We start from the raw sequence: 18,736 nt of genomic DNA, 5'->3' as shown, positions 1-18,736 counted from the left end.
CGTGCGAGTTTTCGACCATTAAGTAATCTTAAAATACCCTTCTTAAAAAACCCTATGCTGTAATCTCTCAACAAAACCTCGGCAGGTAGTTCATTCCACAATGGAAGTGTACGCGAGAGGAAGGTCCTCTGAAACCGCAATGTCCGAGACAACTTAGGTTCCAGCGTGTGGGGATGAATTCCTTGTCGATGGCGACTCATGCGATAATTAATCATTTGCACAAATTATTAACAAAATTAAATCTACTAAAATGAATAAAATGACCACAGTTGTGTTATTTTTTGGTAATAGTATTAAATTAAATAGACAGGATATAATTAAAGGTATTCAATATTTGTTACAATTGAATGTATATAAGATTGTATTGTGCGCTCTTCCTTATACAAGTAGCCATTATTATAAAAAAATTAACAATAAGGTACATTACCTTAATAATTTATTACATACATTGACATGTCGTCATAGTGACGTTTTTACATTTTTTGACACTAATAGTTTTATTAGTGATTTTTATTTGACAAAAGATACAATGTATCTTTCTAAATCTTCTAAGAATAAAATAGCCACTTTAGTGGCTTATAATATTGACTTCATGAACAGTTTACATGGTAAACTTCAATATAAAAATTGTGACATAACAAATGATTCTATTAATTTTTGTTTAAATAGTGATATAAGTAATTTGACTGCAGATTTAAACTGCTAACAAAGACAAAGGGAAAGCAATTAGAATTGGTAATTGTTCATCAGAACATACAAAGTTTTCCCGGCAGTGAATTAATTATACAATTATTTTTGGAAAAATACAATATTGACATTATCTGTTTCACTGAACATTGGCTTAAAGAAAGCAATATGATGTTCAGTTTAAATAATTATAATGTTGTCAGCTGCTTCTATAGAAAGTCAGTTAACAGAGGTGGGTCTATGATAATTGCAAGAAATAATATTAAAGTAAAGGAACGTGCTGACATTGTTAGACTTTCTATTGAGTGTTGTACAGAAATCTCATGTATAGAACTAGATAATTATATACTTATATGTGTTTATAGGCCTCCTAATAGTGATTATAATGTATTTGAAGAGGTGATGGAGGATATATTAAAAAAAGTATTTAATAGCAGTAAAAAAATCATAGTGTGTGATGATTTTAACGTTGATATTCTTTGTGATACACCCACATGTACAAAAATTATTAGTTTATTTCAGTCTTTTAATTTGAGTAATGTCTTTCAGGAACCCACTCGTGTAACCGCTACGACTGCTACTTGTCTTGACAATGTTTTTTGTAACTGTGAGTATATTGAAAAATTAATAATAAATAAACTTCCTTCGGATCACTGTGGTCAAGTTGTTAAGTTTAGTAATCAGACTAAAAAAAATACCAATAATAAAAGATCAAAAAGACAAATAAATGCTTACAATATTAATAAATACAAAAGCACGGTTAAATATAAATTAGACTTAGAGTTACAATCTGTCAGTCTTAATAATCCTGATATTCTTTACACTAAGTTAATTAGTCTTTTGTCAAAAGAATACCAGAATATTTTCAAGAAAAGAGAATATTGTGTTAAATCTAAATTTACAGAATGGGCAACAGTAGGAATACTTAAAAGTAGAAACATTTTATTTGATTTATATGATCAAAAAATATATAGATTTGATGACAAATTTACAACTTATGTGAGAAATTACTCCAAAATTTTCAAACAAGTTTGTATTGCAGCTAAATCTAATTTTATAAATAAACAAATTAATCAGTCCTCTGACAAAATTAAGACCATCTGGGGAATTATAAACAAAGAAACTGGACGGTCTGAAAAAGTCTGCAATCAATTCTCATTAAATTATGACAATAAGTTAATAACAGCAACAAAAGATATAGTTCATATTTTTCAAGATTTTTTTGCTAATATTCCGATTGATATTACATCTTCTCTAGACTCATCTCCAATTCGAGCAAAAACATTACTGGAGGCTAATGTCAGCCCTTGCTCTTTAACATTTAAATTTTCACATGTCAGCCCTTTTCATGTCATAAAAATATTCAAACAGTTAAATTTAAAAAATACGGAAGATCTCTGGGACATGTCAGTTAAAGTAGTTAGTTCATTCATAGATATTGTTGCTCCTTATCTAGCTACTATTTTCAATAAATGTGTTGATAATGGCGTGTTTCCTCAATTAATGAAATTTAGCAAATTAATTCCACTCTTTAAATCTGGAGATAGATTTGAGCTAGGCAACTATAGACCAATTTCTATTTTGCCAGTTCTAAGTAAAGTATTTGAAAAGATTATGTTTAACCAAATGTTAAAATACTTCAGGGATAACGGACTGCTTCACAGTCAGCAATATGGTTTCACTGCCGGCAAGTCTACTACTGATGCAGGTGTAGCGCTTATTACACATATATTCGAATCATGGGAAAACTCACAGGATGCTCTCGGCGTTTTTTGTGACTTGTCGAAGGCGTTTGATTGCGTAGATCATGAAACACTTTTGTACAAGCTCAAATATTATGGTATTAGAGATAATGACCTAAGTCTAATGAAAACATATCTAGAGGATAGGGTGCAAACTGTAGATATTGATGGTGTAAAGTCAAGGGAACTAATATAAAAATGGGCGTTCCTCAAGGTTCAATATTAGGCCCATTTCTCTTTTTAATTTATATAAATGACCTTCCCTACATGGTAGAGAAAGTTGCAGATATAGTGTTATTTGCGGATGATACTTCGTTAGTGTTTAAAATTGGTCGCCAATGTAATCAATTAGACGATGTAAATTATGCTATCTCTGCTATACTAAATTGGTTCACATGTAATAATCTATTATTGAACTCCAACAAAACTAAATGCATTAAATTCACGCTGCCTAATGTAAAACAAGTAAATACGCAGCTATTGCTTAATGATGAAATAGTAAATTTTGTTAATGATACAGTTTTTTTAGGAATAACAGTAGACTCGAAATTACAATGGGGGCCCCATATTTCAAAATTGGCCAGTAGACTCAGTTCTGCTGCATATGCAATTAGAAGAATTAGGCAATTAACAGACGTGGCGACGGCTAAACTTGTATATTTTAGTTATTTCCATAGCATAATGTCTTACGGCATACTGCTGTGGGGTAAAGCAGCCGATATAAATACTATATTTGTTTTACAAAAGAGACCCATACGTTCTATTTATGGTATGGGTTCAAGAGAGTCATTACGTCAGTGCTTTAAAGACTCAAATATCCTCACAGTTACTTCACAATACATTTATGAAAATATTATGTATACACGGAAGAACTTAGAGAGTTTTAAAAAACTCAAAGACTGTACAAGTAGAAACTTACGCAATATAAATAAGCTTATTTTACCTAAATGCCGTCTGCACAAAATCAGTAATTCATTCTATGGTAATTGCATAAGATTTTATAATAAACTGCCAGAATCTGCATTAAATCTGACAGAGAGGCAATTCAAATCTTATATTAAACAATTTTTATGTAAGAAAGCCTATTACAGGATAGACGAATTCATAGATGACAACATATCAAGTAAATAATTAGTTTATTAGCGTACAACGTTATAATTTTATTTTCTCATTGCTTTCTTGATTTAATTGATTGATTTTAGAAATATGAAAGCGTAGCGGTTTTTGTATTAATTGCCGCATGCATTCTTATGTAAAATGTGAATACTATAACTATCAGATGGCAATTGTGAGTAGCTTTGACGTGGTCTAGTGTTTTGAGTAGTCATGCTCACTAAAATGTCCAGACTTGTGGCGGCGTGGTGGGCCGGGTCAATGGGCTCCCTAAAATATGGTCGAGCGCAGTGATGGCTGGCTCATCCGTCATACTCGTGAACGAGTGCTGCTTGTAGGGACTGGTCTGCTCTTATCACTACGACTGATTTAATCTTATTGCAAGATTATATTTGACCCAAAAAATTAGTGCTTGTTGGTAGTTTGTATTCACACGTTTCGACTTGTAAATGTAAACTTACAAGGATTATTTAAAAGAGCAACACACAAGTTTCTTGCTCGTTCTTCTTGTGATGAGACAGCTTTCCGAACGAGTGGTAGATAAAAAACAAATTGTTATGACTATTCAAAAGTGCTTAAATTAAGTTTATTTGAATAAATTATTTTCTATTCTATTCTATTCTATTAGATATTATTCTGGCCTCCATGCTACAACCGAGCTCTATTCAATGCCAGATAATGTCACGTTAAGAGGTGAAACACTTTCGGAATATAGATATAGAATACAGACCCTATAACGGTCGGAATTTGATCATCAATAGAGAAGGTCGTAACGCTTCCAGTAGCGGTGATCAGGTTTTCGCAGTGAATATTTGTAGTCTCACATATGCTATTGGTAGCGTAATTAAACAAAACAATATAAATCTATTGAGTAGTTAGACCATGTCCCTGAAATATGTCAGAAAGAAGTAAATAATAAATAATACTAACTTCTAAATAATCTTGCACTGTGAAGAGTTCATTTTCGTTGAATTTCGATATGTCGTTGATCTGGAAGATGGCTTTGACGACACAAAACCAACCCATTATTACTGTACTCTCTGATGATATGGGCCATAGTTTCTCTGCAAAACGAATATAATAATAAATAACCCTGGACAATTACAACAGCGCCATCTAGTCCCACGGTAAGCAGAGCTTGTGTTATGGGTACTAGACAACTGTTATAAATAGCTAGTTTTTTTTTGTAAATAGATACTTAATATACATGAATGTTTACACCGTGCGAGGAATTGAACCCGCGACGGAATTAAAGCTGTGTGCTAAACCGCTAGACCACCGAGGCCGTCTGTGTATCAAATTATTATGATTAAACTTTCATGTTTATTACACTGTATTGAATCAGGTTTAAATATCTAGATCATATATTTTTCTTATGGATGATAATGTAATGGTGCTCCCGCCAGCGCTTACGGATTACGCGGGGCGGGGCGGGGAGAATGATAAGATGAGCATGAGGTTAGGTCACTTAGTCCATCATACCATAGGTGTTTTTTTATGGATGATAATGGAATGGTGCACCCGCCTGCGCTAACGGTTTACGCTGGTAGGGCACCAGTGGAGGATGATAAGATGAGCACGAGGTCAAGTCAGTTAGTCCATCGTGACAAATTCACTAAGAATTTATCACGATGGTTTCCAGGGGGAACCGTGAGGAGGTCAACCTGACATGGTACATTGCTAGCAATAAGATCATCAGTCCATATTACTAACAATCCATTCCCCTGGAAATCTTTGTAATAAATTCACCATGAATTTATTATAAAGATTTCGAGGGGAACCACGTGGATGTCAACCTGATATAACATTACATTACATTGCACACAATGGGGTTATTAGTTCACATTACTAACAATCCCCATCCCCCTCGGTCACATTGTATTTTGAGGGTTTGTTACATTTAGTAAGTATTTGTTTATGGGAAAGATATTGTAGGTGGATCATCGTGACTTATTGTTTCATTGACACCACAACAACAACGCAAAAGAACTGCAGCACTGATGTGTAAAATTCTGGGGAGCGCAAATAGGAATCTGTTTGCGCTCCCCAACTACCCCCAAACACCACCCCCAACACCCCCCTAACTTCTATAGCATATTTGTGGCATTGTCCGCTCCAGAGGTACTGGACATCATTGCACTGCGGACCAGTGCATCTGGACGTGGACATACATATACGAATAGATATACAAGGATATATATTGTAATTTACTATCATACTTTATATGTTGGTTAGTAACAACATATACCTACATATAATATGATGTGATGAGGTGTCGCTACATAATATATTTGTTTATTGTATTATCTAGGTAGTGAGTATACCGGTGTAATAATTGTACTATTTATTGTACATTCGTAAGTTTATTTGGTAGTGTGCTACATGAGTAAAGCGTACATTCGACGCTAAGTCGTAACATCGACTTTACTGTAGCGAACTCCTTGATAGGTTTTTATACTATTTTTAAATTTTATAATAATATTCTTTGACATATTCTTTATTGTTCACTTTCTATTATATATCGCTGTCATACTAGTCGCATTTTATTCAATCCCTGTATTTTCCTCATTAAAACCCTCAGCACCTCTCACTCACCAGACACATATGATACCTCCGCTTCATTTACATTTAACTTAAATCTATGTTAGTGAAGACGTAAACTAATGGAAAGGTCTCAAGTGTTGACAAAAATGTTACAAGTGTAGGCACATCCGAAATAAATAAATAATTTAAAAAAAATATGTATATAAATTTATGTGAATAATTTATTACTCACCAAACACTTTCCCCAATATGTTAGGAAGCAAAAGTTCTTTATGCGAGCAGAGATGCGCCACACATGAGGACACCCCTCGCCGTACAGCAGGCTCTGTTGATTCCACATGGGATAATAGTGCCTTCGCTAAATCTGTAATAGAAATAATCAAATCAGAACACTTTGTAGGAAGTCGTTTGTGAGTGCAACTGTACCATATCTATTACTGCAACCAAGCGGTTTACTTTTTAACATGTTAAAGACGTATGCCCACTGGTGGGTCACTCCGCAACGAAAGTAAAACACGTTGGGACCGGGTGATCACCCTTGTTTAATGGAAATAAATCCTCATCATTGCCCTGCCTTTATCCCATTATTTGTGGTCAGCGCAGTATGTCATTCTCTTCCACTGCTCTCTATCGGTCGTCATATCTGACCATACTCTTCTTTTATTCATATCATCTTTCACACAATCCATCCATCTATTCTTAGGGCCCTTTACATCCATCCACATTCATATTATACACTTTCTATAAGACATGGTCCTCGTTCCTCCGCATATGTAGGGGTTAAATAATGTCTATCTCAAATTATTGTACACTAAAAACATATTTAAAAAATAATATACGTAATTAACAACCGATCCATAATCTATGTGAGAAATAAGATTTGTCAATGTGGTCATCAATACATTCAGCTGTGTTTGTGACGTATCACGGGTATTACGGGTATCATGATAAAGTGATGATCTGTTCATGTATTTAAGTAACGGTTACTGCTTACCACCAGGTGGGCTGCCATTCTAATGACATAAAAAATCTTGATTTTTTTACTCGCGACTTCGTCCACATGGAAATTAACTTTATTTTTTCTGAAATAAAATCATCAAAATCGATCCAGCCATTTCAGTGATTAGCCGGAACAAACAGACAGACAGGCAAAAATTGTAAAAATGTTATTTTGGTGTATGTACCCTATTTATATTGTAAATAACCATTGTGTTTGGTAAATAACTATTTTTACTACATGCATATGGCATGTAGTAAAAATGGTTATTTCAATATTACAAACAGACACTCCAATCTTATTTATATGTATAAATATAAAATATACCAGATATTTCTTCATCCGTCGTGTATTCAGCCAATGCAGTCAAAATACGAGGTAAATTGTTCTCTAACGCCTCCACAATGAGCTGTATCTCGCTTGTCTGCCGTACAATAAGACTCAACTTGGGGATCAGTGTTTGAGCTTGTGACCGTATCTTGCCCGTGCCAGGGCGCAGCCAGGAGTCGCCGAGGCATATACGAGTTAATGCTGATCGGATCCATCTGTGACAAAATATAGATTAAAATTCATTATTAACAAATAACTTTAAATAAGGTGTTAGATGATTTTTGTTTGTGCCTAAGCATATACATATTTACAAATGTAAATATATTTATACAACATATAATTTGATTTTACCACCAGATTGTTCATGGCGTGTGTCATGTTACTTAGATAACATACCTACTATTGTTTTCAGCGCAATAAAATCAAATATAAAAGTTAATCCTTGACTTTTCAATAATCTCGCCTTTAAAACATAATAAAAGTCTCAATAAGAAAATCATTTAAAAAACAATTATTGGGGTAGAGGTTTGCCCCTATTATCTAGGTGTATTTATTTATTTATTTATTAGCATACAAAACAGATTACAGTCAATATAATAATATAACTAGGAGCGTGTAGTTCAGTACAAAACTGGATTGTAATCCAACACTATGTATGCCTAAGAGCTAAATTATATAGACGCATTCAATATACGCTAGATAGCTAGATAAGGTTATATAATAAAAAGTAAAATAAATAGAAAATGATATATAACTACGTATTACTATATACTATAACTACGAATTTTATTTATATTAAAGAAAAGAAAATTGGTACAATGTTAAATATAAGTATGTGTAAGTGTACGTATGTATCAGGTGGAATAGTCCCGAAGGATTCCAGAAGAGGCTTGATTCCTGAATTCGCCATGATGGGCTTACTGAGCTGACCTCATCCCCCACTGGACCCCCATCAAACTGTACCGTCAACATTGAAAAAACTACGATCAATTTTCAAACTAAAAATAAATTATTGGGGTAGGGGGTTGGCTGTTAGTAATAGAGATGGGTGCCTCTATCTTATGTATAAGGTGGAACACTCCTGAAGGTTTCCAGGAAAAGCTTGGTTAATTCCTGAATTACCCATAATGGGCTTACTGAGCTGACCTCTATCCCCCACTGGTTCCCCGTCAAATTTTCAAATTCAAATTCAAAAATCATTTATTCATGTAGGACATTTTAGCCGCTTATGAACGTCAAATTTTTACATTATAATTTTATTTTTTCAGTTCGGTATATAGATCCAATTGAGAAGAACTGGCAAGAAACTCAATTGAATTACTTTTTTTTTAAAGCCAGTTTATTTACAATGTATTTTTATATAGGTGTATATGTCTAACATTAAATGAAAATTCAGTTCATGAAAGTATTCAGTTAACATTGAATACACGATCAATTTTCAAACATTAAAACATAAGTTATAGTAATATCATATTCCAGCTGATCTATGACCAATATATGTGTAACAGCTTAAAATATCGAGAGCTTATATATGATACTGTTGGATAGATCTTACTAAAATTAAAAACGCGAAACTTTGTTAGTATGGATAGATAGACGGATGGATGGATGTTTGTTACTATTTCACGCAAAAACTACTAAACAGATTTTTATTAAACTTTACAGTAATATAGCTTATACATCAGAATAACACATAAGCTATAAATTTCATTTAGCACAGCTAGTAGACAGATAAAATCTTTATTCGTATCAACTGAGACACATTTCATATACAAATAGGTACAAGAATATTACAAAAAATTATAAACGCAAAGCAAAGGACAACATAAACAAATATGTGCCTTAATTATTTGCTTGTTAGGTCTATAATTGCTGACCATGTATACAAAACGTTTCCACCAAAGATTGTAGAGTCAGCAGTAATATTACACTGGTGTGTTTCATGGTCGTTCAGACCATGAAACACTGTTTGCCATCCGGTCGCTGATTCAGCGTTTCAAATTTCACCGTGACACCGCGAATTAAGACAACGAGAGTTTTTTTTAACGAATGATAATGGAATGATAGTATAAATATTCAGCCAAACTTCTTTCGAGATATGATATTATATGAATATTTATTATATGTAGTTTAAATTTATATTTTATTTATATGTAATCCATAAACTTATATATTTTATATTGTATTATATATTATATATAAGTAAATCAATATTTATTTCAAAGAGCAACACACAAGTTTCCTGCTTATTCTTCTTGTGATTAATCTGCATTCCGAATAAGCGGTAGAATAAAAAAAACTTGTCTATTCAAAAGTGCTTATATTAAGTTTATTTGAATAAACATTATTTCTATTTCTATTGGTATATTAGTATTATAATTTAAATAATAGTATTATATATTTGCATATGTATATATATGTATTCTTTTTCTGTATCTATTTGTTATATATTTTTTTACTTTCAATTAATTATTAAACTGCACCGCCTTATTATCTCTGATCAACGCCACTGTTGCTGGTAGCTGATGGCATTCATCAGGCATTAAGTCCGCCATGTATACAAAAGAATAAATAAATAAATAAATGATGCCCTCGCCTGTGCGCATTAATATTACAATAAAGATATTTAGCCAAATAAAGATATTTGTATTTGTATAAATAAGCAAGTAAGTATTAACTGTAATTTAGTTAATTAAATTTATTAAGTGTATAAACATTTTCGGTTTTTTTCCCTCTAGCCTCAGATTGCCACACACGCAATTTCTTACATAACAATAATTATCCTGTTTACATAATATGTATATCATATCTACATGTGTATTTGGACATGTTACTTAACCATACTTAAATACTTATATATGGGTAAAACCACAGGATACAAGTAGGCTATATTGACTCATCAGTCTATTCAGTCACTGTATTACATATATTCATCCTAAACTTAAATAATTGATTTCCTTGGTAGTCTAGCAGTTTAGCACACTGCCTTACCTTCAAATATCATGGGTTCAATTCCTCGCATGGTACAAACATTTGTATTCATGAGTATGATTGTTTGTATTGGTTTTCTATGTATATTATGTATGCTTTTGCAAAAAATATATATTCTTGTATTCTTCATCTTCTTTCGTTTCAATGGCAACTAAATACATATATCTAAATATATTTCTGTATTAGAATCACACAAGCTCTGGTTTTTTTTTTGTATATGATAATGAAATGGTGCACCCGCCTGCGCTAACAGATAGTTAGCTTGTGACTAGTAATAAATCTGATTGTAGCCATAAGTTTAATGGTATATAGGAAGATAATAAAAATAAAAAAAGGTTGGGGTTCAATGGTGATGTGCAAATTGCACAAAACATGTGCTTCCTAGCACATGTTTTGTGCATCAAACTCACAATCATCCAATGTATACGAAATCACTACCACCTAGGCATAGGGCCTAGGTGGTAGTGATTTAGTATACTAGTCTAATTTCTAAAAAGTGAATAAACAATTAATCTATCTAAAATCAAAATATCAATTACTGACCTTTATGAAATAGAAATAGAAATATAGAAATAGAAATAATCTTTATTCAAATAAACTCATTACAAGCACTTTTGAATAGTCATATTTTGATTCTACCACTCATTCGGAATGCAGATTCATCACAAGAAGAATGAGCAAGAAACTTGTGTGTTGCTCTTTTTAATAGATGTTTTTTTTTTTTATATAAATAATTACAGTATAACAAGTAAGAGGCATGCGATAATCAACATAGAAGTCGCTACGCACTCATTATTAATGTAATCAGATAATATTGTCAGTGCTATGGATTTAAAGTTTTTTTTATAAAAACATTATTATCGTTAACGAATTCTTCTATTTTATAGTAAGCTTTTTTGCAAAGGAACTGTTTTATTTGACATTTAAATCTTTTTTCTGGCAGATTTATCTCTAGACTCTGGTATTTTATTGTAAAACCTTACGCAATTGCCATAAAACGAATTACTAACTTTAGCCAAACGACATTTAGGTAAAATCAGTTTGTTATTGTTACGTAAGCTTTTATTAGTGCAATCACTAACTCTTTTGAAACTGTCTATATTTCTTCTGGCATAGATGATATTTTCATAAATGTATTGAGAAGCAACGGTGAGGATATTTGATTCCTTAAAACACTCTCGCAATGACAAATATATCCTCATAAATTAATACAATAAATATTATAGAAACATATTTACCTTGCATTTCTGGTAATGTCTATGTAATTTTGTAATATAGTGTTTGTTTTATGTGAATGGAATGCAAGTCCACCTACAACTGCTCTGTTGAGGGCCTCATCGCCCACCAGTCGTACTTCCGCCTGAAAATGATATTTCATTTGTCACAAAGATGTTCTTTTATAGAATCTAAAATATAAATTGGACTCTATTCTTCTATTCTCCGCATTTATCCTCTAGGCCTGGTCAGTTGTGCATGTAGTGTCGAGACTACTAAAGTAGCCATGGTAGAGTAAGAGAAAAAATATTAATACAATAAAATTTAAGGTCATAAGCGGCCAAAATGTCCTACATGAGTAAATTATATCTGATTTCATTTCATTTAACTAAGCTCCTCCTAGACTCACAGAAATTGTCCTACATGAATAAATTATTTTTGATTTCATTTAGCCAAGCTCCTCCTGGAACCACAGAAGTCTCCTGGTGTGTTATAGGCTTCACAGAGTGATCTCATCATATTATAGAAACTATCAGAACCTGACAAGTTCTTACCTGTGCTAGTAGGAACAATAACGATTTATGACTCTTGTTTGTAAAATAAAAAAAACTTAAGTGAAGCTTATCACAATACACTGCACTGATCCAAAATCTGTTAAGCTTTTTCAGAGATTAATGAACCCACATTGAATTTGTTGATTTCAAAAGTTTTAATAAATAGTGCCCGTCTGTTTGATTGCCATCACATTACATCAATAGGAACTGGATATCTATAGGACTTTTTTAGACATAACACAATAGGGTGAAGATTCTTTCTTCATTAAATATCCATATTTTCTTTGATGGATAGTGACCAGATCAGATTTTAAATAATAATTTCAATTTTACATGATTCACTTACATTATCGTTACTAGCCAAAGATAGTAATGTAGGAATAGCTGTGTGTAATAAGTTTGCATAGTGCTTTGCAAAATTGGGGCGACTTCCTAAGGCTCCCAGACATCGACCCAACGTACCAGCCGCCGTCTGCAACTCATGGCTCCTGCAAAAAACACAATATTATGGTTTGTGCGTTATTTACGCATTTAATCACTGATTCTGAAAATTACTTTGTAGATCCATCGTTGGTCTTCAAATATTCCAAGGCTTTCTCTGCTTTTTCCAACAAATTCATGGCCTCTTCTTGATTAGCTGACGATTACAGCTGATAATTCTGCCATTATTACCGTAACTTGATAATGTATTTTTAAAATATGTTTCAAGTAAAAGGACTATTCGATCAAAATTATGAATTATTACGCGTAAAATAAAAAACCAGCATTTATTTTGCCGTTTCACATATGTAATACTTAAAGTACTGTTTGTTTGTGTTGTAAACGTAATGAAATATTTTGGAAATATTGAAACCAAATCAATGAATTCATTATTTACTTCTAAATTTCATTCATTCAGTCATAACGACCCACAGATTAGAAAAATCACAGAGAGCAGTTACGTCAGTCGTAACGTCACTTAATTATGTCGACAGCTCGAATGACAGCATTCAGATGATTGGATCTTTGGAAGGCTGTATGGGTACTGGTCCCTTTGCTTTTGTTTTGAAGGATAAACAAAACTAAAAAAAATTGTATCTTTGGTACTGTTTTTACATATATTTTTAGAATGAATCTTGACTTGAATCTTTTTAGATGTGAATGTCAAAAACTTTTTCTATGTCAATTCATAATTTTGTTTTGACATAAATGTATAATTTTAAGTGTTTTCGTTAACTATAAATTATAAATATGTCTTTGGAAAGTGATCAAGAAATCGACGTCATGTTTGGTTTAAAGACTGTGTTAACAAAAATCGAAGCCGCTGTTAGCCGAAGAAGCAAAGTAAGTTGTACTATTATGAATTAATGACTGTCTGTATCTAACTCCTGATAACATTATCTGTATTTTGATAACTAAGTATTTGTTTACTCTCCTATTGCTTATCATTATTAAGAAGTTAAAATAATGAATGTCATCATGTTGATGAAATCTTGACCTCTCCAATGTATTTGTGCTGATTCCAAAAAAAAAATGCTAGCTTAATTCAATTAGTATTAATTTTCATTTCCTCTATAGTCTAGATCTAGAAGTTAATATTATTTTCCTATTTATTTACTTATACATAGTATTATATTTGGGTTTCTTAATAAAAAGCATCATGAAATATTTGATTGCATTTTTTTTTAAATTATATATTTAATAAGTACTTTAAATATATGTCATATGAAAAATACAAATGTTTCACGTAAGTAATATATTGAAATAACATCAACTAAAAATATAAAACAGATACAACCTATATTTCAGGATCTTCCTCAAATTGCTCCAAAATTGGTGGCCGTATCAAAAATAAAACCTGCATCATTGATAATACAAACTTATGAAGCTGGCCAGCGAGATTTTGGTGAGAACTATGTAAATGAACTTGCGGAGAAAGCAAGTGATCCAACTGTACTGGAGAAATGCAAAGACATCAGATGGCATTTCATTGGACACTTGCAGACGAATAAAATTAACAAGTTGTTGAGTTCACCCGGCCTGCATATGGTACAAACTGTTGACTCTGAGAAACTGGCTGAAAATTTAAACAAACAATGGCTGAAATACAGAAAGGATGAAGAGAAATTAAAAGTTATGGTGCAGATCAATACAAGCAATGAAGAAGGTAGCTTTGATTATACATATCAATAAAATTGGAGTGTCTGTTTGTAATATTGAAATAACCATTTTTTACAACATGCATATGAATATAAACATGGTACATACACCAATATAATATTTTTTACAATTTTTGTCTGTCTGTCAGTTTGTTCCGGCTAATCTCTGAAATGGCTGGGCTGATTTTGACGGGACTTTTTTTGGCAGGTAGCTGATGTAATTAGTAGAGTAACTTAGGCTACATTTATTTTAGAAAAAATCTTTTATTTTAGAAATAAAAATTTTAAATCAGCAGCGGAACAGCTAGTATTATAATAAGTTTATTATCATTTTTAAATATTGGAAATGTGATAGTTTCATTGTTATACTTTTAGTGCCATAACTTATTGTATTTCTCTGTACCTATTTGGCATGGAGAAATGCAATAAACTTTTTTATTCCACAGCTAATGCTACTGATATAATTTAATTTACTCAATATGCTTTAATATCTGGACAGATTCAGATGTTTGTTCAAGTAACTTTATGATAATATTATTTATAAAATTTTTTTGACATTTGGTAATCTAAATTTTAACATAAGAAAGAGGATATATTTACATTTATGTGCACAAAGTATATTCCATTGATTTAGGCTTTTACATTATTTTATGGGATCTATAATAGAATTGTTAATTATTCTTTTTCAGCAAAGAATGGGATCCAACCAACAGACACAACAAAATTTGTTGAATTTGTTTTAAATAGCTGCCCTAATTTGCAATTCCGAGGCCTAATGACAATTGGTCAATATGATTATGATGTCTCAAAAGGACCTAATCCAGATTTCCTAACACTGGCTAAATGTAGACAGGAGATATGTGAAAATCTAAATTTGGACATAAACAATGTAGAATTGTCTATGGGTATGTCGAGTGACTTTGAACATGCTGTGAGTAATAACCTTTACATTTCACTTCTTTTTAAGACGCTATTTTTATTATATTATGTTATTTTTCTTTCTTTATTTTGGCAACAAACAGTCATTATATATATATAGAAATAAACATATTTTTACAATAGATATTGAGTGCAGACATTTAAGCTAAATTTCGTGTTTTGCTTATTCACTTATCTATAAGACTTACACTTATTATTTCAGTCACATGAAAAAATTTAAACTAATAATAATAACCCCAGACAATTTACACAGCACCATCTAGTCGCAAGCTAAGCTGAGTTAGTGTTATAGGTACTAGGCAACTGATAAAAATAGTTAAATATATTTGTTTTTGTATATACATACATATCAAACATAGAAAACATTTTATCAATAATCATTCATACAAGTGTAAATGTTTATACCATGCAAGGAATCAAACACAGGAATATTGATAATAAAGACCTGGGTGTCTTTATTTCTAACATTTGAGGACAGCAAATGATCAAACATAATACTGAACTTATAATTAAAGTCAACACAATTTTAGTTTATTATAATTATTACATAATAAAAACATCTTCTAAAATATATGTTACATTCAGAGAAAGTAATATTATTACTTGAAAATACCAATAATATAAAACTAAATAATTATTAATTTTGTTTCAGATTGAATTAGGGGCAACTACAGTTCGAGTTGGTTCAGTTATTTTTGGTGCTAGGCCACCAAAAAATACATAAAGACCTTTTTTTAAACTGTCGTGTTTAATATACATTATTTATATTATTAACCGGGTCTTAACACAAATAATTTTATGGCAAATAAACGTATTTACCTCTCTCGACGTTTCGATGAAACGAGAGGTAAATACCTTTATTTTAATAATATAAATAATATACATTAAGTATCTGTTATATCTAGACACGCGGGAGCGTGTCAAAGCCAAGTTTAAGTAAGAGAACTGGCGAGCAGCACCGTGTGTAGTATTACACGAACCATTTGGAGCCACTTTTGACCCCCTCATAACTCAAAAACTCTTTCACATAAACCTGTCAAATTTGGTTAATAGATTTACATAAATACTTAAGCGTAGGTTTAAGTATACCTAATAGAAAAAAATATTGTAGAATATTTTGGGGACAATAAAGTTGTTATGAATTAATTTGTTATTTGTTTCTGAGAAACGTTTAAAAATTTTAAATACTGATATATAATGACGTGCTAATATTAAATACTTCGAATTCTGTGTCATTTTTAAAACCAAAGATTGGTAGAATGACATTTAACTTCATTCATTCATTCATTTATATTACTTGATGGACTCTAACAGACTTTCCATTAAATCATTTTAATTTTTATCGTTGTGTACCAATAGATGGCATTACTGGTATATCGTATAGCAAACGCCCTAAAACCACCACTAAATAGCCAGCCGCATAATATGAATAACTATACCCAGGGCCACACCGCCCCTATGCGTGAAGTGTGCGGCGCTCACAGGCGCCAAGGCGATAGGGGCGCCGCGCGCCACCATACAATTTTTTTTAGTTGAAGCCAACAAAAGTAGCAAAAACTATTTCAGACCATATGCCATCTATTAAAGCATAAACTATAGCAAATAGCAACACCAACTTTTAGGATAGGTTTCGCACACAGGCGCTGTATGGGGTCGGCGCGCCCCTGCCTATACGTATTGATTGTTTCGTTATGTCTATCAAGCGAGATATGTTGTAACTTATAAACCTAAAATTGGGTATAATAGTAAGTAACTTTCTAATAAATCATAAGAAAAATTTTGGTCAGCTAAAGTTCAACAAATATAAATTCCCCACGCGTTAGAACCTAAGTGATCTAGGATAAGGCGGTTTCAGAGGTCATATATATAATACATACACATACACCAAAATAACATTTTTTAACAATTTTTTGTCTGCCTGTTTATTTGTTCCGGCTAATTTCTGAAATGGCTAGACTGATTTTGATGGGACTTTTTTTGGCATGTAGCTGATGTAATAAGATGTAACTTAGGCTACTTTTATTTTAGAAAAATAAAGTTTCATACCACGCGGACGAAGTCGTGTGTACAGCTAGTATTAAATAAATTCGTTTCAATGAGCAAGTAATCCTTATATGAACAGTGGGCTAATTATGTAACACGATATGAAATTGTTTCTGTTGAAGTTGTGATGCAATATGAAATCATTTCAATTTAAAAAATGCGATCAAGTAAGGTCGAATGACCGCAACATAAATCATTTCTATCGATAAAACACTACTATGAAGTTGCAGCGGAATATTGTTAATCCGACCAATTTAAAAAGTCAGTACATTAGATAGCTTATACCTTTAGAGGGATACATTTTAATTTATTGGGTTGTTACACTAGTTGGTTGATTTGAAACAATTTTTATTGCATTCAAAAATTACAAAATATACTGCAGCGTTCACTTGTTCTTTTATTTTAATTTTATTAATAGACATTTAATAAAATAAAATAAAGAAAGTCTATTCTATTCTAATGAAAAAATACGGTTAATAATTTTGAATATAAAAGCATATTTTATACAAACTATTTATAATCATTAATAATATTAATCTAACCTACAAATTAAATTTTCTTTTCTGCTATAGATACCTAGGTAAGTACGTAGGTATCCATATAAATTTAAAATGATATGGGCACATCTTTTTAAATTTGTACATAATTGTAAAAACTTTAAACAAATAAATTTATTTACTTTAAACAAATCACAGAGCATCATAAACGTTGTATTCCGTTCACAGAGCACCGTATTCATTGAAATAGTTTTTTAATTATATTAATATCATAATCAACCCTAATTTTATATTAAACATTTACTCTAGTTAATACAACATTCTATGTGATTTGGGACGAAAATAAAATATCGAATTGGCAACACTGATGTCGTGTTGTGAGTCGTGACAATTTTCCCATTTTAATAAATTTAAAACCTTTTTACGACTTTCTACGTAATATTTAATATAATAAAAATATATGTAATACTGAAAATTACCAAAACAAGATAAATAATGCTGCTAATGCTGATATTTTAAAGATTGTAACCAAAAGAAACACCTTCTAAATTGTTTCTCATAATGTAAAAACCGTTTCAATTCCACGCTGTCATTTCGGCAAAATAGCGATTACGTGACGTTGCAACGAGGTTACTAAATCGACATTCGATAGAAATAATTTTTATTGATATGTAAAGTTGCGTTTACGTTGCAATGCTAGTTGACAGCGTCAAATGGCGTCTATATGATCGCATTATTGACAGATGACGTCATTTTCACTACGTTACATACGAAAATCGTTGCGAACGAAGTTACATAATTAGCCCACAGATAAATGATTGACTTTCAAGTATGCCGGGTATAGTAACCCTAGTATCATTCATTCGATTTTCAACCATCGCTTTTGTCAGTAAATTCAACTCATTCAATTCAATTTATTCATTCACTTACTCAGTTGAATTAGATT

General features: G+C 31.7%; 2 protein-coding genes across 2 annotated transcripts in view; one reads left to right on the top strand and one right to left on the bottom strand.

Annotated features, from left to right (window-relative positions):
* LOC131845483 (huntingtin) overlaps positions 1-12,793 on the bottom strand; it is a 61,753-nt gene extending 48,960 nt beyond the window's left edge. Inside the window, exons 1-6 of the mRNA XM_059194547.1 lie at positions 12,729-12,793; positions 12,520-12,661; positions 11,643-11,764; positions 7,411-7,628; positions 6,319-6,450; positions 4,473-4,606 (exon numbers count right to left, since the gene is read on the bottom strand). Of these exons, the coding sequence (XP_059050530.1) occupies positions 4,473-4,606; positions 6,319-6,450; positions 7,411-7,628; positions 11,643-11,764; positions 12,520-12,661; positions 12,729-12,793 (813 nt within the window). The remainder of the gene's footprint in view (positions 1-4,472; positions 4,607-6,318; positions 6,451-7,410; positions 7,629-11,642; positions 11,765-12,519; positions 12,662-12,728) is intronic.
* A 476-nt stretch (positions 12,794-13,269) lies between these two features.
* LOC131845486 (pyridoxal phosphate homeostasis protein) lies at positions 13,270-16,273 on the top strand. Its single transcript, XM_059194550.1, has 4 exons — positions 13,270-13,496; positions 13,962-14,319; positions 15,001-15,242; positions 15,903-16,273. Exons 1-4 carry the CDS (start codon positions 13,404-13,406, stop codon positions 15,972-15,974), a joined length of 765 nt encoding a protein of 254 aa, XP_059050533.1. The 5' UTR covers positions 13,270-13,403; the 3' UTR covers positions 15,975-16,273.
* Positions 16,274-18,736: the final 2,463 nt, after the last annotated feature.

Source organism: Achroia grisella, unplaced genomic scaffold (genome assembly GCF_030625045.1).
Source record: "Achroia grisella isolate CSIRO2021 unplaced genomic scaffold, CSIRO_AGI_Agris_v1 utg474, whole genome shotgun sequence".
Taxonomy (NCBI): domain Eukaryota; kingdom Metazoa; phylum Arthropoda; class Insecta; order Lepidoptera; family Pyralidae; genus Achroia; species Achroia grisella.
The sequence above is the reverse complement of the archived record's forward strand: the minus strand, read 5'-3'. Positions and strand labels throughout refer to the sequence as shown.

Excerpts from the sequence above, each read along its gene's own strand:
- LOC131845486 (XM_059194550.1), top strand. The coding sequence starts at position 13,404 with ATGTCTTTGGAAAGTGATCAAGAAATCGACGTCATGTTTGGTTTAAAG. Across the intron at positions 14,320-15,000 it reads CAATACAAGCAATGAAGAAG|CAAAGAATGGGATCCAACCA; the intron begins GTAGCTTTGATT and ends ATTCTTTTTCAG. Across the intron at positions 15,243-15,902 it reads CGAGTGACTTTGAACATGCT|ATTGAATTAGGGGCAACTAC; the intron begins GTGAGTAATAAC and ends ATTTTGTTTCAG.